General features: G+C 34.0%; 1 protein-coding gene across 1 annotated transcript in view; it reads right to left on the bottom strand.

Annotated features, from left to right (window-relative positions):
• Positions 1–371: 371 nt before the first annotated feature.
• Positions 372–27,336, bottom strand: part of LOC123815492 (solute carrier organic anion transporter family member 6A1-like) — a gene marked incomplete at its 5' end in the record, with an annotated part of 44,782 nt that continues 17,817 nt past the window's right edge. Inside the window, 4 exons of the mRNA XM_045833757.1 lie at positions 372–523; positions 5,995–6,132; positions 8,155–8,219; positions 24,209–24,396. Coding sequence (XP_045689713.1) covers positions 372–523; positions 5,995–6,132; positions 8,155–8,219; positions 24,209–24,396 — 543 coding nt within the window. The remainder of the gene's footprint in view (positions 524–5,994; positions 6,133–8,154; positions 8,220–24,208; positions 24,397–27,336) is intronic.

Raw genomic sequence — 27,336 nt, forward strand, 5'->3', positions numbered from 1 at the left:
GCACATAAAAAGTACCACAAAGAAAACATATGAAACCCAAGTAACATTATTTAGTCAAAGTCCAATGACTAGTCTGTGAGACAGTACTGCATTCAGTCACTTGTGTGTGTTTTCCCATATCCACTTCATCCTTTTCTTCCAAGTATTATTCTTTTATTGAAAGTACAAAATATATATATTAGAATCTGTAAAAAATTGAAAACACAAAGACTATATTTCTATATTTATACTAAAATATATGAAAACTTATGGGATCATATGGAACATATTCATTTATTAAACATTCCATTATATAATTATTTTAGAATTTATTAGTATAATATTCCACTGAAGGACTGACAACATGTAATTCTTACGCATTGATGATCCGGTTATAAATCAGTTTCTTCCGTCTCTCTCTTTTTTTTTAATTTTAGAATTTTTACAGGCATAGACAGGAATTCATTTTTTTCCTTTAGTGAATATTTGTGAAGGCCAAATGCAGTAGCAGTGGACAAGATAGTGCATACTTTGCAAAAAAAACCTAAATAAAAAAAAAACAACCACCATCAGATGCGTCAATTTATTTAAAGCAAAAATATTTGTGGAAAGAATGTTAGCTGCCAAAGAAAAAATAAGTGTACTTTGTCTCTAAAGGTACCAATTTTCTTATTGTACAATGTAATTAAAGTCATAAACATATCAGGTTACCTAAAGGAGACTTTTAAAATAGTCACAAAAACTTTCAGATTTCTTAAATGTGTAGCCCAAGAAAAATGCAAGGTGCGTTGCTATTTCACAGAATGTGTTAAGTCAAAAACAAAAAAAAATTATTTCTACCTTCAAAACTTAATTATCAATAGGAACTGGAATCTGTTTAAGTCACTTCATGCAGCCTTACTCTTCTTGAAATATTCATCATTCTCCAAATACAAACAAATGTTTTAGAAATATTAATTGATTATAGGAGGGTTTAAATTGATTTTTATGTTTCAAGTTTCAGAAAATTAATATAGTACAAGTATTACTTAAAAGTACTTGAGCTTTGGGTTCAAATAACCCTATTGATTAAAGTAAAAAATATTACAGATCAACAATATCAATTATCTGATAATATAAATTGCAGTGATTTCAAAAGATAAAAGAAAAAATTAACAAGCCTATATCATTTATAATGACACAGTATTTTGTACATTTCATTATAAGAGCCAAACACTATAAACAATCCAAATGTACATGAATGAAAATAGAGAAACTGTAGTACATTCACAAAAAAAGTTAAAAGCTCAAACTACTGCTATAAAATATCATGGATGAATTTTCCAAAAGCATACCATTAAGCAAGACAGACACAAACGAATAAACAAAAAATCAGTATATGCTGTATTACATTTGCATACATTTCTAGGATAGGTAAAACCAACATATTGTAGTAGAAATCTGAACGATGTTTATCTGTGGAGGAGGGGGATGTTCTGGGAAGGGGCGCAGGGGGAATTTCTATACCTTGTTTTGGGTGGTGGTTCCACAGGTGCAGTCAATTACCAAAAGCCATCAAACCAAACACCTAAGATCTATACTATGTAACTATATATTAATTACAAAAAAAATCAGTTATTTTAGATTGTTGCTTGATACATTTTTATCATTAATATTCTTTTACTTTTTCCATTCGTTTTTATTGTTGACACTAATACAGATGTCCCATCCACTACTTCTTTGCCTACCTCCAACCTTCTCCTTCCCACTTCTTTCTAGCCATTACCCCACTGTTGTCTGTGTCTATGTGTCATGTATATATGTGCTTTGGCTAATCCCTTCACCTTATTTCATCCAGTTCCACCTTCCCCCTCTGCTCAGACAGCTGTCAGTCTGTTCCATGTATCCATGCCTGTTTCTATTTTATTCATCAGTTTATTTTGTCCATTAGATAACACACATAAGTGAAGATCATATGGTATATGATTTATATGTGTGGTATTAGATTACACACATAAGTGAGAATCAAACTAACTGGCTAATTTCACTTAGCATAATAATCTCCAAGTCCATCTATGTTGTTGCAAAAGGTAAGATATTTTTTCTGTTTCATGGCCACATAGTATTCCACTGTGTAAATGTACCACTGCTTTTTTTATCTGTTCAATGAAACAGAGTGTAACCAGCATCTGAATCAAGAACAAAACATTGTCTACAACAGAGAATCCCTCTTCACGTTTAATCAAATTCACTAACCCAAAAGGGTTAGTTTGGTTTGCTTTGCTTTAGAAATGTTTGATGGCAGGTCAAAATTATGTAAGTGGAATCATACACTGCAAACGGATTTATGACTGGTTTATTTCTTTCAACATTATGTTTGTGTGAATTATCTATATTTTATGTATTTGGGCACTTTCCCTTTTCATTGTTGTATAGTATTCTATTGTTGCCTTTATCAAAATTATTATCCACTTTATTGTTTACTGGCTATTTGATTATCTACTTTTGTGAATTTCTTTCAAGTCTTTTGTCCACTTTTCTATTAAGTTATTACTCCTTTGCTTAGTGTTTATTTGTGAGAGTACTTTATATATTTTGGACATTTGTTCTTTTTCACCTTTTTCACTGTCTTCTACACTGCAGCTCTCTTTTCTCTCTCTTAATTACTTCTTTTGATGATCAGAATTTATTAGTTTTCATATAGCTTGATTTTTGTAGCTACTGCTTTTGGTATCCTGTTTATGAAATTTCTTCCTACTCCAAGGCCATGAAGATACTCTCCTGTTTTTCTCAAAAGTACTGATTGTTTTATCTTTTACATTTACATCTGCTATGCATTTAGAATTGCTTTTTGTACATATGATTTGAGGTAGGGATCAAGATATGTTTTTAGATATGCATATATAAAATGAGCCATTACCCTGTTTGAAGACCATCTTTTTAACATTTCATTGTCTTCCTTCACCATAACTCAGTTGAGTGTGCAGGTGTGGGTTTGTTTCTGGGTCCTCTGTTCCGAAGGTGGAAACACAAGGCCCGCAGGCCAAATCCAGCCCTCCACCTTGTTTTATCTGGCCTGGCACCTTGTTTCTACCCAGAGGCAGCACCAAGCTCCTTGCCCCTATTTAAGGAGTAGTTACATTTACACAGTCCTAAAATTACATTCAGCCCCTCAAAGGCAACCTCAAAGCTGATGTGGCCCTTGGTGAAAATGAGTTTGACACCCCTGCTCTGTTCCATTGGTCAGTGTGATGACATTTGTATCACTCACTATCCTACTGTGTTGATAGCTTGATAATAGGTTTGGGTATCTGTAGAATATATCCTTCAATTTTGTTTCATCTTCAAGATTCTCTTGGCCCTTTGACCTTCAAGTGAATTTCAATTCCCTTGTCAATTTAAAAAAAAAATAAATACCTTGTGGGATTTTGTTTGTGATCTCTTGATGCTATAAATTAATTTAGGAGAAGTGGCATTTTCAAGTCTTTATATCTGGAAGCATATGCATTTTTTCATTTACAGTGGTGCCTCAGTACTCACCATTAATTTGCTCCAATGAGAGGTGAGCAAGCGACAGCTGATGAAGCATTTTCTCTTGTGGGGTGGCGTTGTAACTCATACAAGTTCTAATATGTGCGAAGCGTGGTGTGCAAGCACTGAGTGCTGAAATCTTTTTTTCTCATCAATGAGACAAGTACCAGGTTTGAAGAGTACTGAAGTTGACAAGTACTAAGGTACCACTGTATTTACATTTTAACATCTCTTAAGTGAAATTTGTGGTCTTTAGTATACAGTTTTTATACCACTTTCAATGGATATTTTTCTTGGTTCTTCATTTTTTATGTTATTTTAGTTATTGTATTTTTTTTATTTGTTTGTACCTGGTATATAGAAACACAATTGATTTGTGTATATTGATTCTATGTTTAATGAGCATACTAAATTCACTTCTTAATTCCAATATATGTATTTCTTGATATTAATACTAATTACAGGTATATTCACTTTATAAAAATGTGTTGAATTATATTTTGTGTGTCCTTTTCTGAAAATATATATAATTCAATAAAGATTCTACAGAGATAATATAAAACAAGCCTAATGAAGTGGTAAACATAGCAAGTTAACATAGGAAATGTTTGCAAAAGACTTATAAGTCATCTCTCTAGTGCAATTTAGTGATAGAACCCTTCATTTAAGGTAAAAGTATGTATGTAATGTACATATGTAGTGAGTCATTCCAATGAAAATTAAGAGAAAGATCAGAAGAATTTTCTTGCTACCACAGAGAACTGAAGGATTGATATGATAAATTTCTTACCAACTTTTTTGAGTGATAAAATTTCTAAGAATGGTGAATGCTACCACCTCCCTCCACAGGAAAAAAACTTCTTGGACATAAACTGAATGAAAAGAATTTTAGGGTTTCGAAGATATACTAAAGCTTAGTATGGGCTTCTAGGGTCCACGGATCCCTTTTGGATGAGACTTGCTCCATCGTGGCCGTAGTCACACACTGAGTACATCTCACTGCAATGACTGCTCTTCACCTGCTCTGTCCAACAGAGCAGTCCAACATGACCATCAAACAGGTCGAATTCAGCTGTTGCTGATGTGAAACTGAATTTCTAATTGTATTTAATTTTATTTCATTTCTATTTGAATAGCTATACATGGTTAATATGCACTGTGTTGACAGAATAGCTCTAGAATTTCTGGTACTCTAGATAGTCACCTGAAGTGCTTTATTAAAAATATGCATGCCTACCTCTAATCCCTGGGATCCTAATTCAGGGCCCCAGTACTTATATTTTTAGCAAGCACTCCAAGTTTTTCTGATTCAAGTGACTTATGAAATATACTTTAAAATGTACTGGTTTACACAAAATTGCCACAAATGCATATTCCTATCACAGTTTCCTGTATTTGCCTTCTCTTACTGTAATTTCCCATGTTTTTATTATTGTGATCTCCTTTCAGTAGCTCCTTAAAAGGACTGAGTAGTTTATCATCATTCTCAATTATGAACTCTGTTTAAAGGTAGGTTAGCATAAAAATTGAAAGGCTCAGCAGTATTTTAAGCAGATGTCCTTAGGAACAATGCCTAGTTTTGTTGAATTGCCTCTGAGAAATTTATTTTGATTTCTTAAATGTCATTTTTGACTTTTTAATTTTTTCTTAAATTTTACTTTTCAGGTTAAGTGTTGACTAAGTTTCCAGGTAATTAATTTCTGAATTAGAAGGCATTGCTCTATATTTTTTATCAAACAGGTAATTGTTATTGTTAAACATTAGAGTCTAACATTATGTGGTTCTTTGAATTACTGAACCCAGTTAGTAAAATCACAAAACATATAATCACTTTAAAATATTTATCACACCAATAGCATCTATACAATAACATCATTCAATGTTAGTAATGATTAAGACTTCAAAATTATATAGCGCCAAATCCTCCTTTTACAGATGAATAAAGATGCAGGAAGATCTACTGAATTATCCAAACTCATACAAACGTATCTAGACTATCCCAGCACTTTGGCTGTAGCTCACACCCCCCACGGCATGTCAAGTCCTCTACCTCTCACTTCTTCAATGAATGCTTGCTGTGTGCCAAGCACTGTTACATCATTGAGCATAAGAGACAATATGAAACTTATATTTAAGTAGGGTAAGAGTATGTTGATGCTCTTTAGTGGTGCGAAAACCTTTTTTTAAATCATCCAATCTTTCATGGTAGAAATGGAAAGGGTCGCAGGGCCAAACAACTTGGCTGAATATGTATATAGGCAAAACTACTTCCCAAATTGAAAATCTAGAAATTATCACCCTTTATTCAGGAATAATATAAAACAACTGTATATCTAATACAATGACTCAAATATTTACATATATTCTATAGTACTTTAGTTTCTAAAATATTGTTATGTAGTAATATAAGGCTTCTTTAATCATCAAAGTATCCATTTGCTATGAACAATCATAATTTTGAAAATAATTTTACCTCTCTACAATTCTTCAGTAGATATGACTTACATGTTCCAAAAAACAGGTAGGCCATTTTTGCCTTGTTATAGATCCAACAGTGTTCTCTGTTTCCACAGTGCCCACTGTCCCAAAAGGTACAAGAACTTGCTCCTACCATTTTAAACACTATTGGTCCAGGTATACTCCCTATGAAAAAATGCAGAGATTGTCAATTCTTCATGAAAACACTATAGGTTGGGATCATAATAATTTTTATCCTAAAATTAAACTTCTACATATATATTTAGACATCATCACTATCAAACATATCATTGAAAATTATGTAACAATTTACTTACAAATAGGATTATAATAACTAGAAACAATATGATTTTGAAAAAGTTTATCCCTATAAGTATAAAAAATTGGTAGATTTGCATCTTTTCACAAAGGTGTGTATGTTTTTACTTGACATCTCAAAACTGCTAAGTTTTGAATGAAAAATTTAGGACAAAGTATTTCCAACAGAGATACTAAATACTGATTTTCAGTACTCAGTGTTGTTCCAAAAATTTCAAATTTGGAATTTTCAGTAACTGAAAAATTAATTTTATAATCAAATGTGTATCTGTTATTTATCAAAATATTGAGGAGAATAACTTAAACTTTGGTGTGTTAATAGCGGCCCTGGGTTCAGATGACTGCCAGTCCACATTCGCAGAACAGCTGAGCGCTGCTGCCTGCATGAAGCCTCTACTACCCTCGGAGGCCGCGTCTGCTCGGCAACAGTGTCACTTGCAGGTAAAGGTGAATTGAGTCATTTTTATAAAGCCACCCCGAAGACACCAGGACCAGGTTCTGAAAACTAACATGTCTAATGACTGACCATCTTCTTTAATAAATTATGAGGGCCCTCATGCCTCATGATTTCATTCCTGCCAAAGACCACTATCTAACACCAGAAATCTTGTTTCAATGAGGGCTGGCACTCTGTTTGTAATTGTTCAAGGTAAAAAACCCTCGGCCTACTATGCATTCCCAATCCATGATAAATTTTTGTAACACTAACTGCAAACATAGATTGGATATGCTGGTTTCTCTCTGTCTCTATGACAAGCCCCAGACACCAATTTAATGTGACTAGGACATATTTCAGTAAAAGCCTCCTTTTTTCATATTCTCCACATTATATTCTATTAACTATTTCTCCCTCCAGTAGCAGAGTTATCTTTTAAATGTAAATCAGATAATATCTATCCTCTGCTTAAAATTCTCTGATAGCAAAGCCCTGTCCAGAGAGTCTGTATCTAAAATATCATCTTATTCTACCCACTTTCATTAAAAAATGCATCACTTTCAATGGGTTTGTTTCTGATGCAGGAAACTGTCTATGCAGTTTTCTTATGTTCTCTCTTCCATTACAAGCCTGTCCTTCTCTAGTGGATCATTGTGCACCATAAAAATATCCTCTTTTTTTTCCCTATTAAAGCTAATTTAAACCCCCTACTGATGTAGGTCTGGAATGGTTTCTCTGGTTCACATCAGAGCCACACTAAAATTATGTCTGCATTCTTGACTGCATTTATCATGTGTCAGTCTTCAATCCAGGCCAATCTTGTTTTCTTACCCCACCAATATGTTCAATCAGCTCCTTGAATCAGGGGCCCTAATATAGTCCTAATGTGGATTTGAAAGCTAGTTTTTGCTATTTTAAGAAAGCATGGAATACAGAGTACATTACCCTCAGCAAAACTAATTCTTTCTTTTGGTGGAAATCCTTAAAATTATCAGATTCAGTCACTTTGGTAATGAAATGTTTAAAAGCAGTAGTTTAGGTTACTGACTTCCCAAATACAAAGCAATGTGTAGTTGTTAAGCTCATATAAGTGTTTATTTCAGCTACCAAACCACTTGTGTGAGCTTAGTGAACATACTTGTGATCAAATGGATTATCTCTCCCAATTGAATACAATATTAATGCATATTTTATATGGCAGAATAGGGTTTACATTAGTTATTATCTTTTTACATTAAGTATTACCTCCTAAATTCTGCAAAGCAGCTCCTCCTTCACTTGGTTTATTGCTGTTTACCTTCATTATTTATTTGAAATTATAAATATACATGTAAACATATATATTTTTACATAAATATACATGTAAAACGTACATATTCACATATCAAAATAGTAACATTTTGATATAATAAAAGATTACTAAGAGTACATACCAAATACTCTCAAAATCACAAAACTCATGCCCAAGGCCAAACAACGTTGTCTGTGAGGTGTGATCCTGCAAGCAAAAAGCAATGATATCATCAAAGCATCATTATTGTTAGCTACAGAGAACATTCTCTAGGTTCGAGGTGAACTTTTCTTTTCTGTGCATGAATTAAACTAAGAATCTTTGGTCAGTTAACAGAGTACAGCCTGCTTTAACTATAGAATCGCTACTCCTCCCAGTTCTCCAAAACCTGCCCCTTGCCAACCAGTTCCAAAGCTTCTTGCACTTCACAAGGAGTAGGCAGTTATGACCCAAACCCTCTGTCCCTGAATCCTGAAAAAAAAGTCATACCACCACCTTTCCCACTTCTCTTTTGTCATTCTGTGGTACACTCTCATTGTCTTAGATTATTCTTTTTGCCCCCGGAAGATCCACTCTCTACATTTCTCACCCTTCTGTTTGCCCTGAATGGGCTGACCTAAATGGACTATATCAATAGGCTCTCTTGCCTTCTCATTGGGTTCTGCCAATGGAACCCTCCACAGTGAGGAAGGAAAGTGACATCAAGATCTTCATCCCCCAAACTCCATCCCTGAAGAGTTCCTTCAGGATGACTTGGTCCCTAGACAAAGAGGTTCTCCATACAAGTCTCTGTCCTTCCTATCCATTTTGCTTTGGGCCTGGCTGGGGTGGAACCCAGAGGTACTGCATTATACCTGGGGATTCCCTAAACCCTGCTGTCCTTTTAAATGGCCACTTTAGTCAACCTTGCTTGAGTTGCCCTAATTTGGGGGTGTCATCTCTTTCCTGTTGGACCTCTCACTGTTACCTTACTATTCAAAAGCTAAAATATATAAAAAATAAAGTTCCCAAATAAAAACAATGAAGATCTCTGTATTTTCTATTGGCTAATTGAATACTTATTTCAAAAAGAAAAATAATGCATAATATCATACATTGTAGTTTGGAAAATAAATGGAAAACAAATTAAAAAATTCAACCTTTCAGGAATTGGAACTATAAAAACTAGCTATATTTTAAATGAATATTTTAAGTAAACTCTATACTTGTCCTTTGCTTCCTGTTCCAGAACTTGGACAGAAAACTAGCATGACAAATATTTTCACCCAACATCACTCAACTTATTAAAATGTAGCATATGTATAATATTTTGTGATTATTTTTCAGAAAGTGAGATAATTCCACCTGTACCAGTCTGGAAAATATATCTTTTCCTCTAATGCTTACTACTAGTAAAATGAAAATAAATGAACCAATTCTCAAATGATCAGTTTTAAATAAAAGATTTTATACTTTTGTTCTGAGCAGATTCATTAAAGAAAGATAAAATAAGTAAAGCTTCACATTTTAGAACCACACTTTAGTGTAAAGGTTTTGGTACAAATTGGAAATAGTCATATGCTTAACTGTAATCGAGTGCTCTGCTTCATTTAGCATAAGTAGTTTTCTTATATGGAATGTAATACTGCTGCTCTCTGAAGCACCTATAGAGCAGACCATAACTCATAAGTAGAGTCATTAGAAGTATTTATGTACCTTCAGTTTGATTACAATCCCCTTCCTAACTGATAAACAAAACAACACGGAAAGATTAATGATTCCCAGGATTTTCCAAACTCAGTTAAATGAACAACACAAAAATAATAATAGATACTTATAAAAACAAAATTTTAATGAAAAACTACAATGTTTTCATAACAATGTGAATGCATTTTATTATTCTAACAAGTAAGGTTATGATAGGATGATTTAAGAACTTCAGGGAGTAAACAAAAATTTTGTTAGTACTCTTTCAAAATGTAAAAGGCAGTTCCTACTATCTCTTACAACTTCTAAATGTACATTTTCAGTCCATGTCTTTCATAGAAGGCATCAGTTGTAGACTTCAGTTCCTGCCTTACACTAAAGTTGTTCTTCCCCTAATGCTCCCTATCATAAGAAGGGAACCATCATCCATGTGGTTTTCAAGCCCAAAACCTAGAAAGAGGCATCCTTGATACCATCCTGTTCCCCATTCACTGCAATCAATAATCAAATACTGTTATTTTATAATTTTATTTTTTTCATATTTCTTTTTCTGATTTTCTACATCTCTAAGTCCAGTTATCTATTCCAAGCCTATATCTTCTGCCTTAAAGTAAAATTGAAATGACTTCCTAATTTACCTCTCATACCTCCCAACACCATTATCCTTCATTCCACTTTCCACATAGAGACACACTGATATTATTAAGGGTGGAGGTCTGATTATTTCACTGCTACACTAGGATCCTTCAAAGTCTTCCTATTGTTCTTAGGATAAAATCTAGAATTAAAAAAAACAAAGGTTCAAGGGTCATCCAGTCTTACCAGTCTCATTCCATGACACCTCACAACTGTTGTCTTTCTTACTCTCTTTGTCCACAACATTCAAAAATACGAACAGTCTTATAAAGCTGCATCAGAATCTTTACGTGTGTTTCTCACGCTGAGTGAAATACTTGTCCCTACCCTTTAGGGCTCAGCTTAAGTGTTATTTCTTCAGCATACCCTCTCTGAATGCCCAGACTAAATTAGATCATCCTATAATTTTCTCGTTGCATTTTTCTATTTTCTTTGCAGCGTGTTTTAATATTGCAACTAAATACTTAATTGCATACTTAAGTATTTACTTTATTAAATACTTAATTAGTGAAACCTAATTTATTATTTATTTTTTGGCTGTCTCTCTTGCCACTCTTACACATCCATTAAGGTGGTAGGAACCCAGTCATTTTTATTCCTCTTTTAGTCCATTTTTTTCCTTAAAGTGTCCATCTACCCTCTTATTTGAATCCATGGTGTCTATCACAGTTCAGAAGACACAAACATATTAAAATAATGAGGAATGAAAGGGAAAGATGGAAAAACCTAGTTTTGGTATTTTTTTAGGTTTTTATATTCAGTTGTGTTTTTTTTTTTTTTTTCATTTTTTAAATCATTGTTCAAGTACAGTTTTCGGCCCTTTACTCCCATCCCAGCCCTCCCACCCATCCCTCCCCACCTCCCTTCCATTTCCATCCCCCTCTAGTTTTTGTCCTTGTGTCCTTTATCTTTGTTCCTGTTAACCCTTCCCATTCTCTCCTTAAATTCCTTGTTGTCTCCCCTCTGGTAACTGTCAGTCTGTCCTTTACTTCAGTGTCTTTGACTAAATTTTGCTTGGCTCTTTGTTTTGTTGTTTAGGTTCTTGTTAAAGGTGAGATCATATGGTATTTGTCTTTCACTTCCTGGCTTATTGCACTTAGCATAATGCTTTCCAGTTCCATCCATGCTGTCACAAAGGGTAGGAGCTCCCTCTTTCTTTCTGCTGCATAGAATTCCATTGTGTAAATGGACCACAGTTTTTTGATCCATTCATTTACTGATGGGCACCTAGGTTTCTTCCAGCACTTAGCTATTGTAAATTGTGCTGCTATGAACATTGTGGTGCATAAAAACTAGTTTTTCTTAATAACCACATTGATGAAGAGATACAGATAAATCATGATACTTTTCTATTTAGACTTAAGCCTCACATAGCTTCAAACTTCAGAAAATTTCTCCAGAGAAAAAACAATGCTGTCATCCTTAACTTCATGTGAGCAGCAAAGGTCTGCCAATTTGCAGGTCTCCTGTAGTGACCTTCCGCCTAGACCTAGCCTTGCAGAACACTTGCTCCTCTCCATATTGACCATAAGCATACTGGTCCATGACAAATGGTCCTCAATATCTGGTCCTGTCAAAAAAGTCCATGCATAGAAAATATCCCTGTGTTCAAACCACCCACAATATTTATTTCTACTTTGGGTTTACAGGATTAATACATAAAAATACTACCATGTTATATAGGTTAAATAATTGGTTTGAGGCTGCATTGCCAAGAATCACCCTTGTTGCCTTGGTAGCCAGTGTGATGGAGATGGGTCTGGGTTTGAATCTTGCAGAAGAGCAGGATTGTATTAACTCTGGACCAAATGTCTCTGGGAACATTTGGACAGAACCAAATATCTACACCTTATGGTATAGACAAGCTGTCCTTGTGGACATCTAATAGGACCAAATGTCTGCTAACTGGACCTGGTCCAGAGTATCAGCATCTACCCCTTCTCAAGAACCATCAAGGATTTCAGGGAAAGCTTTAGATCCTGATTCACCTCTAAAACCTTCTTCTCTCTCTGGAATTTCAATTCCTCTAGTCCTCTGCTTTCTGCCTTAAACAATATGATGTTTATCATTTGATCCATCTTCTCTAATCATGCCCTATAGGAGCAGTGGTCTGTTGCAAGTTACTCCATCCTACCCAACTCTCACAATGTTAATAATCACTTATTTGATAATGATTTCATAATTTATGCCTTTAAGTTTTGACTTTCATGGTATTTGAAATTTCAATTTTTAATTGAAATTTATTTGTTAAATTCATAGTATAATTATGTTGGGAACCACCCTGACTGGTATCAGAGGCTGAAACCCCCGCCTAGCTAAAGCTAAGGGAACGCCCTTGGAACCGTGAGCCAGCAAGGAGACAAAAGCTTATCTCCCTGGCAGGAATGCTGCTTCTGCTGCTTTATTCATAACTGAACCCCAAAAAGCTTGGTCAGTTAGCCAAAGACGGGTAAGATTCCCCATGAGGGGAACGACCTAAGCCAGGCACGATCACTTTGGGAGGCCCCCCAAAAGAAGGACTTGGGGGGCTGCAGCAAAAGGGGGTGATGGACCCTCACTCCTCGGCTTTGACATAGCCTGAGTTCTCAGCGTCTGGGAGAAAATCTCCTTATCTCTCGGTTGCCTTAGTTCCCTTGCTCCACCTAAGCCTAAAACAATGACAGGGTGGTGCAGCTCGGTACTGAGAAGTGCGGATTCCCCAGGGTGATCAGGCCTAAGAAAGAATATGTAAATTACTGTGAAACCTTCTTTGTTTAGAATGCTCTCAGTTGAATGAGAAGGGTCTTAGGAGGAAGTTAGTTTGTTCCTCAGTCTTACAGCTCTTTGACCCCCAACTCAATAGACCGGCAGAGTTCTTTGTTTTCTATAGTTCCTTACTTCCCCTAATGAGTACTGTACTTTACCTGAATTATTATGCAAAATGATCCCAATAAAAGCAGGTATGGATAGTAAATCAGCGCGCTCCCCACTAGGGGGGGTGGCCATTCTGTCCCTACTTCCCCACAGAAACTAGTCTGTCTCTGTGCATGTGTTGTTTTTTCTCGCGTGTTTATCGTCGAGCCATCCACAGCGTTCCGTGGTCACTGCTGGCCGGTGACCCACGCGCAACATAATTACAGGCATTAGAAAGCAAAGCGATATAAAGAAAAACATGCTTGAGAGACTTGTCTGTTTAAATCCTTGCCCTCTTGTCCCCCCATTACTACCCCACACTCCTTTGGGTTACATGGAGGTTACCATTTTAATTATTCAGTTATTTCTTTTAGTTGTTTTTACCTCCAGTATCACAGGAATTATAAGACACAGGGTCAAGAGGAAAACACATACAAAATGTAGAGTCCTTCAGTACATTCAGATACTAAATATCTGAAAGATTTTAAATTTGGGAGATTAATGTCCAAGAAAACAAATGACATGATAGAGAATATTATCAGAGAATGGGAAGCTACTAAAAATAAATGAAATTCTATAATGGCAAAGTATACCAATTAGAATTAATAACTCAATGGGTGAATTTAAAGGCTAATTAGACATGGATGAAAACAGAATTAGTAAACTAGAGTATAAGTAACTGGAAAAGCAGGTGAAGGTCAGATTGATTAACGGATTAGAATAAAAATAAATTTAAAAAAACTTTGATCTGAAACAGAGAACACAATAAGAAATGAAAATAGAAAGTAAAAGAGCATAAGAAACCCATGGACACAATGAAAGATTCATAATATGTATAACTGATATCCCAAATGTGAGTAGAGAAAGAACAGAGCAGAAGCAATATTTGCAGAAAGAATAGCTAAGAATTTTCCAAAACTAATGAAAGACATGCTGGTAGATAATCACCCAAGATGAGTGTCATAGATTCCTTTTTTCCCCTATATATGTGTGGTGCTCCTTACATGAAGGGGTGGACTCTAGTCACCCTCCTCTTGAATCATAAAGAGTTTTTCTGACAAATAGAATGCAGAAAAGTGCCATTCTTAGACTTCCAGCCTAATTCAAATGAAACCTTACAGTTTATGCCTTGTAGTCTATGCCTGGGTCTTTGGAACACAGCAATTTAGTTGCATCCTTTTGAAATTGTTACAATTTGTTAGCAGAATTACAAGTCACATAAACAGACCACTTATGGACAATCAACAGCCCCAACTAGTTTCCCAGCAAACTTTTGCCTAAATTATGAGACACCTTGGAATCCAGCCCAGTAATGCATTAAATGACTCAAGTGTCATGTGCCAGCTGACCACAAGTTCATGAAAAACTTTAAGCAAAAATTACCTATTGATCCCAGTTAACTCACACAATTATGAAAAATAAAGATAAACTGTTGTGAAGTGATTAAATTTGGAGTGGTTTGTTATTGCTGTAAGCTGAATTGTATCACCTCCAAAATATATATTCTGACATCCTAACCCCCGCACCTAAGAATGTTGCCATATTAGAGACAGGGTTTTACAGAAATAATCAAGTTAAAATGATGTGAGTTGGATGGGCCCTAATCCAATATGATGGTGTCCTTTTAGGTAGAGGAAATATGGACATAGAGAGAAATATGCACAGAGAGAAGACAATGTGAAGACTCAGGGAAGATGGCCATCAATAAGCCAAAGAGAAATCCTCCCCACATAGCACCCAGAAGGAACCAACCCTGCCAACACCCTGATTTCACATTCATGGCCTCCAGAACTGTGAAGAGAATAAATTTCTGTTGTTTAAGCCTTCCAGCATGTTGTACCTTTTTATGGCAGCCTAGCAAACTAACACACTTACCATCCTTCTAGATAACAGGGAAAGATAGCAAGCTTTTCTTTTAAAGACATAAGGAAATTTTAAAACTCCATGCACCACAAATACAAACAAAATTTCATTCAGGAATATCATAGTAAAATTGCTGACAGCCAAAAACAATGGGGAAATGTTAAAAACATCTAGAGAAAAAGGCACATCACATTCAAAGGAACTGTAATAAAAATGTTCTTATAGAAGCCAGAAAGACACTTAAATATTTCTTTTTAAAGTACTGAAAGAAAATAATCTCCAACTTCAACTTCCATAAATGACCAAAATAAATTTTATAATGAAGATAGATTAAAGACATCTTTACATAAGAAAAAATGAATAAAATTCATTTCCAGCAGAGCCAGAGTAAAATGATATTTTTTTCTGGAAGAAGAAAATACTCCCTAAGAAATGTAAGAAAAAAATGAATAGGTTAAAATTACATATTTTAGGATTTAAAACTTATGTTGCCTCAAATTACGTGAGAACAAAAAAAAAAGTTTGGAAGAGAGGCAGGTGTTCTTATGTCCTGGCATTATCCAGGATGTGGCAGAAGTACTAATGTAATTTGACTCTAACGAGTAATATATACTCCCGTAATGTCTAAGGTGACTACCACAAGAAAAATGAAATAGTACATAATTAGAAAAATAATGGGGGGAAATAATAAAAACTAGAAGTAACTATATCAATTCAAAATAATTTTTATAAAGGAATAGAAAGAACAAGAAAAAATTAAAACAAACACTAATAGACAAAACCCCAAACATACTAGCAATTACTTTTAATTTAATCTTCTATATACTCCAATTAAAAAATAAGTTGCTAATTTTTTTAAAAGTTACCTATATGTGGCCTACAAGAAAATAGCTTAAATAAATATAGTCAGAGGAAGACTGAAAGCAAAATACTAGAAAGTAAACATTATGAAAGTATGAATAAAATATAGCTGATGAAGCAATTTTTAAGTCAGAAGTAGTAACTATAAGTTATTAGAGAGAAAGAAGGCTATTTCATAAGGTCAATAAACCAGAAAGTGGTAGCAATTTTAAATTTGTTTTCAACTAATATAGATTCAAACTGTATATAGCAAAGGTGATGGAAATAAAATAATACACAAATCTGCCATAATAAACAAAGATTTAAAATCTTTTGTAAATCTAAAGAAACTTTCAAGAAACATATGCTTGTTTAAAAATATGTTCTTTGAAAACAGTGGAATCAATCTACAAGTAAATAACAAAATATAACCAGTAAATTATCAAATGTTAGAAATTAAACTATACACTTCTGAATAACACATGGTTCAAATTTTAAAAATACATTAAAAAGCATATTTGAATATAAAGAATGAGAAAAAACACATCAAGACTTTCAGGGTGCACACTTGGATAGAAAAGTCATATATGCTAACATGCAGGAGATATATGAGAATAAAATGAAAATATTTTTAACATAAAAGGGAAATGATAGAAATTATAAAAGCAGAAATATTTATTAATCTCTCCCACCTACACACACAAAGTTATTCAATGTTTAATTTCAAACCTCTCACATTTCCAAGCCCAAGTGTCATCACAAGTGATTCCTTCTAAAAATTTAATTTAATAAATGACACCACACCTTCATAAAACAGCACAGATGTTATGAAATGAGGAGATATTTCCCAACTGATTTTTTGAGAACAGAATAACACTGATGCCAAAACATAACAAGCTCATTAATAGGACGGGAAAATTGCATGACAGTTTTATTCATGAGTATGATGCAAAAATTCTGAATGAAATATCAACAAATCAAATCAAGCAACTAACCAAACCCAGTTTATTCCTAGAAAAAAGTACACATATCATATTGCAATAATTGTATTAGATATATGAGATAAATCTGATAAATTTCAAAGTTTATATTTTAAAGTTTTAATGAATTGGAAATGGAAACAAACTGGCTTATTGTGATAAACATTATAAAATACCATGCTTAAAACTGAAATTTACAGTAAATTTTATATCTAACAATGAAATGTCAAGTCTTTATCTTAATGGGCATAAAAATAAGGAGAGCAACTGTCACTACATCTATTCACCATTGTACAGGATAGCTTAATCAGCACAAGAAAGAAAAGGTATAAAGGTTGGAAAAGAAGGAATAAAAACTATTATTTGCAGATCATGATTATGTACACAAAACATTTAAAGTAACCTACCAACAAACTATTAGAAATTACTATGAGCACAACCACAGGATATGAGGCCCAAGCACAAGAATAAATTGCAATTTTTCATAGCAGCAATAAACAAGTATACTATACTGAACTATAGTAAACATCAACTACCTAGGAATGGATCTAATGAAAGAGGTGTATGACCTCCACTTTGAAGATAAAAATTAGGAAACATTGGAAGAAATACTTTAAATAAATAAAGTTATTTTATCTCACTGATTGATCAAGAGACTCAGCGTGGTAACTGTAGCCTGCAATTCTCCCAGACTGATTCAAAGGCAACCCTGTCACAATCTAAGTGTGTTTTCTATGGGCATTGACTTGGTAATTTTAATTACCTACAAACACAAAGGGTCAAGAATGACCAAGAAATCTGGAAGGTGGGCTTGCAACAAAGCCTGACATAAATATTCACAATAAATATATAGTGATTAAGACAGTATAAAATGGGTGCAGGGATGCACAGACCAATGGAACAAAAAGAGTGCAGAAACAGACCACATAGATACAGCCTATTGGTCCATTGCTCTGGGAAAGGATAGCCTTTAAATAAATGGTGGTAAGTCAATTAACATTCATATAAAAAATAAAACAACCCCTACTTTATACAAAAAATCTCCAGCTGAATTATTGATTATGTACTATACTTATTAAAATACAAAATGTCCTCATGATTTTGATGAGGTGAAGATTTCTTAAACAGAATATTAAAACTTACTTCACTCAAAAGATGCTGTTATCAGAGTAAAAAGGCAAGGTGAAAAGTTGGAGAATATATTTATCATGAAAATACATGACAAATAACTCCCCACTTGGAGTATAAAAAAGAACATATAAAGAATTCTTACAAATTATTAAAGAAGACAAAAAACACTATATAAAAATAGACAAGAGAAATGAACAGACATTTGACAAAATGTCATATTCATATGGCTAATAGATAAAGGAAACTAATTTGCCCTGACCAGGTAGCTCAATTGGTCAGAGAGTCATCCCATATGCCAAGGTTGTGGGTTGGATCTTCTGTCAGGGCAAGCACAAGAAACAGAATGCATAAATAAGTGGAACAACAAATCTCTTTCTCTCTCTCTGAAATCAATAAGTAAAAAAAATTAAAAATAAAGAAAAATAAGTTTAATAATATTAGTCTTCTGAATAAGGAAATTAAAACCACAAAGGAAAAAAACACACACCCATCAAAATTGATCAAATTTAAAAATAATAACAAAACTGCTGGAAGAATGAATTTGTCAAAATTCTTTTATAATTTATTGAAACAGCTTAAAATATGTGTAGCCTATAACCCAGCAATTCTGCTGTTTCTATACGTTCTTGAAAGAAATGTAGTCATATGTTCCCCAAAAGACAAGTACAAGAATCTTCTTAAAAACAAGTCTTGATAGCCCTCACCTGAAGACAACATTAATTGTAGAACAAAGAAGCAAATTTGGGTATATGTTCATACACTGGACTGCTATAAAACTATCCCGTATGTAACCATAAGCCACATGTGCCTACTTAAAAGTCAATTAAAGTGAAATAAAATGAAAAGTTTGGTGCCACATCCACACTAACTTCATTTCAAATGCTCAATAGGCACACCTGGCTAGAGACAACTATGCTGGATGGCAGAAATGTAGAATATATCCATCCTCATAGAAAATATGACTAGACAGCACGGCTGCAGAGCAATGAAAATGAATTTCTGTTGTGTGCGACAGTGTGAATGACTCTTATGAGCACATTGTGGAGTAACACGATGCACACACAAGTGGCTATGTCCTGTATCCTCCTGTGTGTATATAAAGCTCAGACACCGAACAAATTAACTTATTCATTATAGAAGTCAAAATGGTGGTAACCTTAGAGTTGAGGGGGTTAATGACAAGAAGGGAGTTGGGGAAGGGCTAAAGAAATAACTGTAATTATCAACCTTTTGAACTGGATTGTGGTTACATAGGTATCTTCACTTTGTAGAAATCCATCAGTCTACAATTTGTGCACTCTTCTGAATATGTATTAATCTTCAATAAAATGTCTATAAAAATGACATCTGTTGATTCCCACTTACTACTAGCCAGCAAGCAATCTTGTCCTTCTTTTGAGCTCTCTTTTGTTTTATTCTCCCATTTTTTGTTAGTTATGTAATTTCTACTTTATCAAAATATATTACATTTCATTCTATTTTGCCACCCTTATGCTCAGTTTTTAGTTCCAGCATAAATGAATATATTTAGTTAAATATATGACTTAAATTTGTTTAGTTTGCCACATTCAGTGCTCTCCACCAGACCTTTTATTAGTTTCCCTTTTATCAGCAAACGTATGTTGGCTGCTTATAACCTGCCTTGTTGTCCATTCTTAAAGACTAGCTCATAACAACATTTCCTGGGTTCTTCCATATCAAAACTATTTATAATTATGAGGCAGTTTATTGATGATGAAATAATTAGCTTATGTTTTCTTTCCCTGAAGGTCTTCCTGGTCTTCTGGAGGTGAATGTTGCTTTTGAGAAACATGATGCCAAACTTTTTGCTTTCCTTTTTTTCTTAGATAATAAAAAAAATTATCTCTTTACTTTAAATCCAATTTTGCTGTGGTATATCTCAGTGTTGATTGTTCTGGGTCAATTTCCCTAGATATTTGATGTGCAGTTTCAATATGTAAATTCAAATATTATTTCATTTTATTTTATTTATTCATTGTTTATTATTATTACTTGTTATTTCAGTATTTATTAAAAATCATTTCAGCCCCTGACTGGGTACTTCAGTTGGTTAGAGCATTGTCTCGATATACCAAGGTTGTGGGTTCAATCTCCAGTCAGGACACATACAGGAAGCAACCAATGAATGCATAAGCGGAACAACAAATCGATACTGCTTTCTGTCTCTCTCTCTCCATTCTCTCCCCACATCCTTTCTCTCTCTCCACAATCAACAAATAAAAATTTTTAAATCATTTCAGTAAAGTTTAATTAACTATGGATTAAATATTTATTGTTTGACTGTTTTGGTTTTCTTCTTTGGGGACTCCAGTTATGTAGTATGTTGGATCATCTGTCTTCTATGTTTGCCTCATTTCTCTTAAGACCTTTTATCTTAAATTTATTTTGTATTCTCCATTTCTCTCTCTCTCCCTCTCTTTCTATACTTTCTATGCCTCATACTTGTTTTGTATGTCGTCTTTTCTTTTGTGTGTGCTTTATAACTTAATTTTACTTTCTGAAATTTCTGGGTTTTTTCCTGAGTTCTGTTCATTTTTACTTCGTAGCTTCCTTCAACTAGATATTTTTCTCTTGTTTTGTGAACATGACTGTTTAAATTTTTTGGTTTAAACTTACATATAGTTACCTGTGTATTTTATCTGATTTTAGCACTTGGTATTATTTTTCTAGTGTGGTTTGTAGTAGTGATTAAAATGCTTCATTTCTTTCACTAAAATTATTTTGTATGTAGGCAGAACGTTTTCCTTTTCTACTTACTCATATTTGAATGAGATTATTTTGTGAAAGTAGAGGCAGAAGTTTATGGAAATGGAACATGAGCCAGGGTTTCTTAGCTTCAAATAGTGTTATCTCCTCCGTGGATAGAGGGAAGACTCTGCCTCCCCAAACCTGGGCTGTTTCAAAAGAACTTGTGCCAGCCCTGGGCTTCTGAAGTCTCCACACTCCTTGCTTTCCAAAGATATGGATTCATGTGTAGAAGGCATATTTTACTGGCACTCCTTCAGATCTGCCATATGTGGCCCTCATGGGCATTTTCTAAACCTTTCTTTCATTCTTTCCAGAAATATTCAGCCTTAACTTATCTACCTAGGTAATGCTCCCATAACTTCCATCTAAAGGTGAGGTCGTCACCCTGGCTGGTGTGGCTCAGTGGCTTGAGCACTGGCCTGGGTACTGGAAGGTGTCTGGTGCAACTGGTGGTTAGGGCACATGTGTGGGTTGCAGGCCAGGTCTCTAGCTGGGGGCGAGCGAGAGGCAATCAATAGATATTTCTCTTGTGCATCAGTGTTTCTCTCCCTCCCTCCCTTAACCCTCTAAAAAATAAATAAAATCTTTAAAAAATAAATAAAATTGGATGTCTTCTTCTCCTAAGCAGAAATATATAACGGAGACATCTGAAATTGGTCAATCCTGAGACACTCTCCACATTTCCTGTTTTTCTTTCTAACATTTTTGTGAAATTATAAACTAGATTCCAGTCCGTTTCAATTTAAGAAATACTTACATGCAGTTTCAATTTTATCGTTTTTATCTGTCTCATAATAGCACTGAAAATACAGTGTGTGCATGTATGTGTGTGTGTTGGTCTCCTTTTTGCTTTGGATCATTATCAGGTTCAGAATTGAGAAGATTCAGAACTGAACTTCGGGAATATTACTATCATCTTTCTTACCACACTGTGGGGAATACTTCCTTGGATGTTTCACATAAACTTTTAATAAGGTATGTTCAACATTGCACTGATTATCTTCAATCTGAGCTTTCTCTTCTCCTTAAATTTCTTAACTCAGTTAATGCACTATCATTAATTTAGCTCCCCAGACTGGAAATCTGGCCATAATCATAAATTTCTTCATATTTGGTTCCAGAAATATCAAAGTAATAACTTCCCCCTTTTATGTAAACTAAATTTTTCTAAAATATTATCTTGCCCTGGCTGGCGTAGCTTAGTGTATTGAGCACGGGCTGTGAACCAAAGTGTTGCAGGTTCGACTCCCAGTCAGGGCACATGCCTGGGTTGCAGGCCATGACCCCCAGCAACCGCACATTGATCTTTCTCTCTCTCTCTCTCTCTGTGTCCCTCCCTTCCCTCTCTAAAAATAAATAAATAAATAAATAAATAAATAAATAAATAAATAAATAAATAAATATTATCTCTATCTCTAAAAACCACTACTAAATTTTTAAAATGATACCCTAAGTACTTTTTTCTTTTTTTCAAGTTTTCTCCCTCAGCATCATCTTCCATACTATTTTAAAAGTATTCTATCTAAAATGTGTATTTGATCACTTTTACTTTTTAAAAAAGATTTTTATTCATTTATTTTTAGAGAGAGGGGAAAGGAAGGAGAAAGAAAAGGAAGGAAACATCCATGTGTGGTTGCCTCCCACATAGCCCCCACCAGGGACCCAGCTTGCAATCCAGGCATGTACCCTGACTGAGAAACGAACCAGCAACCCTGGTCCACAGGCTGACATTCAATCCATTGATCCACACCAGCCAGGGCTGATCACTTTTACTTTTGAGGGGTATTGTGGTCATGACCTCCACACATACATACAATAACATCATTCACATTAATGTGGCAAAGAAGCCACCCATTATCAGGCCCTTCCCAAGCTCAAATCTCCTCATCCCATTCACCATCATACCACTCCAGTCAAAACAAAACTTGTTGTTCAGATATTTTATGCATTTTGCCTCTACTTGCACTGCTCACTTTTCCTGTTAAGAACTTGTCCCCAGTCTGCTCACATTATAAGAAATCATTTATCTTTACACCTTAGTTCAAGTGACACACTTTCTGCAAGCATTTCTAAATCATCCTAGGTAAAAATTGCCCTTCTCTTCACTTTGTCCTGGATCAGTCTGTATAGGCTTTAATCAAAGCATTTTTACATATTCACTCTATTTCTTTTTAAGTGTTTTTTCTTCCCAATTAAACTCTAAGTAACTGAAGGTCAAGGTCCATATTTTATTGGTCCTTACAGGTTCAGTGCCAGACACATGTAAGTAAATGAAAAAGCCACTTCTTATATTGATATGCCCGAGTTTTGTCTCCCATCTAAATTGCAATTTTACTGAGGACAGAGGTCACATAAGCCCAATTCAGATTTTATTTCTGCATATATTTATTCAAGTTTTCTAGTATGCTTTCCTAAGAGACCAAAAAAGCACTCCTGATGACTTAAAGTTTTATGTTAGCCCCTGGCAAAAAATAATAATTTGAAAATAATGACCAATTATTCTGCTACTGTAGTAAAAATAAATATCAAGTTTATTTTATCAATACATATTCAGGAAAAACAAATCAATAACAAATGTTGCTTTAATTTAGAATAATAATAAACATGTAACAACATTCTAAAATTGTAAAAATTGCCCTGGCTGGTGTGATTCAGTAGACTGAGCACCAGCCTGCAAACCAAAGGGTCACTGGTTCAACTCCCAGTCAGGGCGTATTCCTCAGTTGCAGGCCAGGTCCCCAACAAAGGGCACATGAGAAGCAACTGCACATTGATGTTTCTGTTCCTCCCTTTCTCCCTCCCTTCACCTCTCTAACATAAATAAATAAAATTTTTTAAAAACCTTATAATAAGTAAAAGTCTAAAATTATGTTCCTTTCTTGATGATACTGAAGTTTTTTCATAGTCAAATTGGTTAATATAAAAGTAAATATTCAATAAATACCTATAACCAATTAAACCTTATAATTAAATCTTTGTCATAATTAAGAATTTCTCTATATTTACAAAATTTCCAGGTTTGGTAAATTAAGTATTTAAACTTAATTTTAAGTTAAAGCTAAATTAAATGTAGCATCTGTAGAGTGTGCAAATAAATTAGATAAAGAATTAGAAATGTTCATAAATTTTGACAATGTAACAATATGCCTATATATAAATTTTCCATGTTATAAATTAAAGTTTATTGAACCAAATGCAATGGCTATAGGCTTTATGCAAATAAATTGGTCAATATAAAGAATGAACCATACACATGAATTTTGACAGTGTAACAATTTCTCCTCTAGCAGTTGCTACCTTGAGACAAGAGTAAATCATTTACTATAATATTATAAAATCTTCCTGAAATTGACTTTTTATATTTTAAAAGACAATTATTATAAATAATAATATACATACCGAAGGATGGTCAGCGTGTTTGGTGTACCAGAAAAACCAGCAAATATAAGTGTAGAAAACATAACAACAATGAACAAAGGTAATTTATGGCACTTTGTATCACAGTTCCCAGATCTGGCATCAATAAAATCACCTTCCTCATCTGCATTTGTTAATCCATCAGTAATGCAAGAACAATTGAAATATGTCTAAAAATTAAGATAGAATACTATCTTTTAGAAATATAGTTATAAAGCAAAAACATATTATTATAAAGTAAAAATTAAATCAATAACTATATTGAGACTAGCCAGTTTTAATAGTAAATACCCTTATATTAAATCTGCTAGTCATCACTCAGAAATGAAATATTAATGTAAGTCCAAGCTATTTTAAAGACTCATGTATTTTTGTGTGTATGTATGTAATTATAGTTACTTAGAAAAAATTCTATTAATTTAAGAAATTCCACCAAAAATATTGACATCTAATTGCACAGGTAATTTTCATAGAGATCTGTAAATTGAGAGCAGTTAAGGATGATGTGATAAGTAAAATTGAACTTTAGTCCTGGCTGGTGTAGCTCAGTGGACTGAGCATGGGCTATGAATCAAAGGGTCACGGGTTTGATTCCCAGTCAAGGCACATTCCTGGGTTCCAGGCCAGGTCCCCAGTGGGGGCCACATGAGAGGCAATCACACATGGATGTTTCTCTCCCTCCCTTGCCCTCTCTCTAAAAATAATAAATAAATAAATAAAATATTTTAAAAAATTTAACTTAACTGGGATTTAAAATATCGACAGTCACCCAAATGTGGATGTATGGGGACTATTACTGCAAAGCTAAGATGTTATTTTGTATGTCATGATGGCAGGGCTATTATCTATTAGGCAGAGTAGGCATTGCCAAATAGGCCCCAAATATATTAGGCCACATAAATTGTAATTTTAGTGTCTTTGAAAATTGAAAAAATGAATATAATAATAATGAATCTGGCCTGGATGATATTTGTCTTCATACTAATGCAGTTGTACATTAATGTTTAAATGTATTATTGTTGCTGTTACTCTTATTATTATCATTATTATTATTTTGTTTACAAAAGCAAAGTTTCTAGGGCCAAAGTCACAAGATAGACTTAACTGGGAGCAAATGAAAACTGGGGGTGGTTGTTGTAGGGTTGATAATTCAAGAAAGATGAATAGGTGATACTGTCTCAGAAGAACTAAACGGAGTTTGAAGATACAGAGACAAATTAGCAATTTATTAATTTATTGAAAAGGGTTTAAGTTAAGAAATATCATAAACTCAACAGAAATATGGCACTAGGTTACTAGTGAAGGTATAAGAGGAAACGAAGATGGCTTCAATCTGAATGATTCATGTAGGTCCAAAAATCATGTTTGTGAACTTATTATAATTAATGACTACCCCAGTGATTCACTGATAAACTGAGCAGAGATATGAAGAAGGGAAGAGAGGGAGCCATTTGTTATCTTTTAAAAAATGCATTCTAGGCAGAGAAACAAAAACAAACACAGAAATTTAAAGGTCTTGGGTCTAGAGCTTGCTTGATAAGTTCAAAGAAAAGCAAGGAGAAAAATGTGGCTGGAGCAGAGGAACATAAAGTAAACTACAAGAAAATATAATGGAGTAGTGGGGGAAGATCAGATTATACAGAGACTGGTAAATAATTACAAGGCTAATTTAAAAACTTTGGATTTTAATCTTAGTAATGTATAACCATTGGAGGGATATATGTATAAATGACATTCTAAAAGATCACTTGGCTGCTATATTGAGACCCTTGGCCTATGAAGGTAAAGGTGAAAGCTGAGAAAACAGTTAAAAAGATATTGAAACAAGGTACAAAGTGATGCTGATTAGGACCACGGTAAGTATCAGAGGAACTTATGAAGGTAGCTAGATCCAGCATTTATTCTGAAAGTAGATTTAAAAGGATTTTCTGAAAACTCTTAGGGTAGAAATGGTGTTCAGAAGGAAAAAGTCACGTGGAGGCTTCCTTGAAGGAAACTGAGACCTTCAGTCTGGGGAGGTAGTCAGTCCATGGGTCAGAGAGGGCACCTAAAAAATGACGCTGACTTCACTGCTGTTCCTCATCTTTCTGATTTTCTATTAGAACTCTGTATTAGTTTAGTGTAGTTGTAAGCCAGAAGGCAAAGAAGCTCTCATCATATAAATCAGTCTCCTGGAACAATGAGGACTGGGAAAAAGTGTGAAAAGTGGATCTGGAGGTCAGACAAAAGATATGTAGCACAGCCAGTGTTTGCAGGTTATAAAACCTAGGCTGCCTCAGGGCAAAAGTGAAAATATGAAGAATGTTGGTGAACAGATTGTAGAATCACAAGATCCCAGGTTCTGAAAGGGCCAAACAAAAAATGGGGGAATTACATTCAAAGAGATATAATCGAGATGCCAAAAGTCATATCAAAATAATATAGTAAAATACATTTATTTCCATTAATAAAAAGGAAGATAGATCTAAACACACCATATCAATAATTATAATAAATGCGAGTACTCTAAAAACTCAGATTAAAAAACAGGTTAACAAAACTGAAGACAAAGAAAAACCATATTATATGCTGGCTACAAAATCACTTTAAACATAAAGACACAAATATTTGAAAAATAAAGTGAGTGAAATAACATGCATCATGGAAACAGTCAGAAAAAGCCAGAGTGACTATTTAATATATAAAATTTAGTGCACTACTTAAAGACAGAGAATGGTGGAAAGAGACATTTTATAAATACGAAAGGAACTCATCAAGGTGATATAACTGTCACTGTTTATGCATATAATAACAGAGTCTGAAAACACATGAAGCCAAATGATAATTATATTAGGAAATATTTTTATGCACAATGTTCAGGACTTAATATGACATTTCAAGGCTTACAAATTGGTAAGAATAATTAGTTTAAAATTAAAAGAAGAACAAATATAAGTAGACTCATAGTTGATCTAGATAGTGGACTTAATAGCAAGAACTTTAAAATAACTGTAATTAATATTTTTCCAAAAGGGAGGGTAAAATATCTTAAATGATATGAAATTTCAACAGGATTTGGATTCTACAAAAACTTATATTATTAGAACTGAAAAATACAATGAGTAAATTTC

Source organism: Phyllostomus hastatus, unplaced genomic scaffold, assembly GCF_019186645.2.
Source record: "Phyllostomus hastatus isolate PE091 unplaced genomic scaffold, TTU_PhHast_1.1 phas_contig_1771, whole genome shotgun sequence".
In the NCBI taxonomy this organism is placed as follows: Eukaryota; Metazoa; Chordata; class Mammalia; order Chiroptera; family Phyllostomidae; genus Phyllostomus; species Phyllostomus hastatus.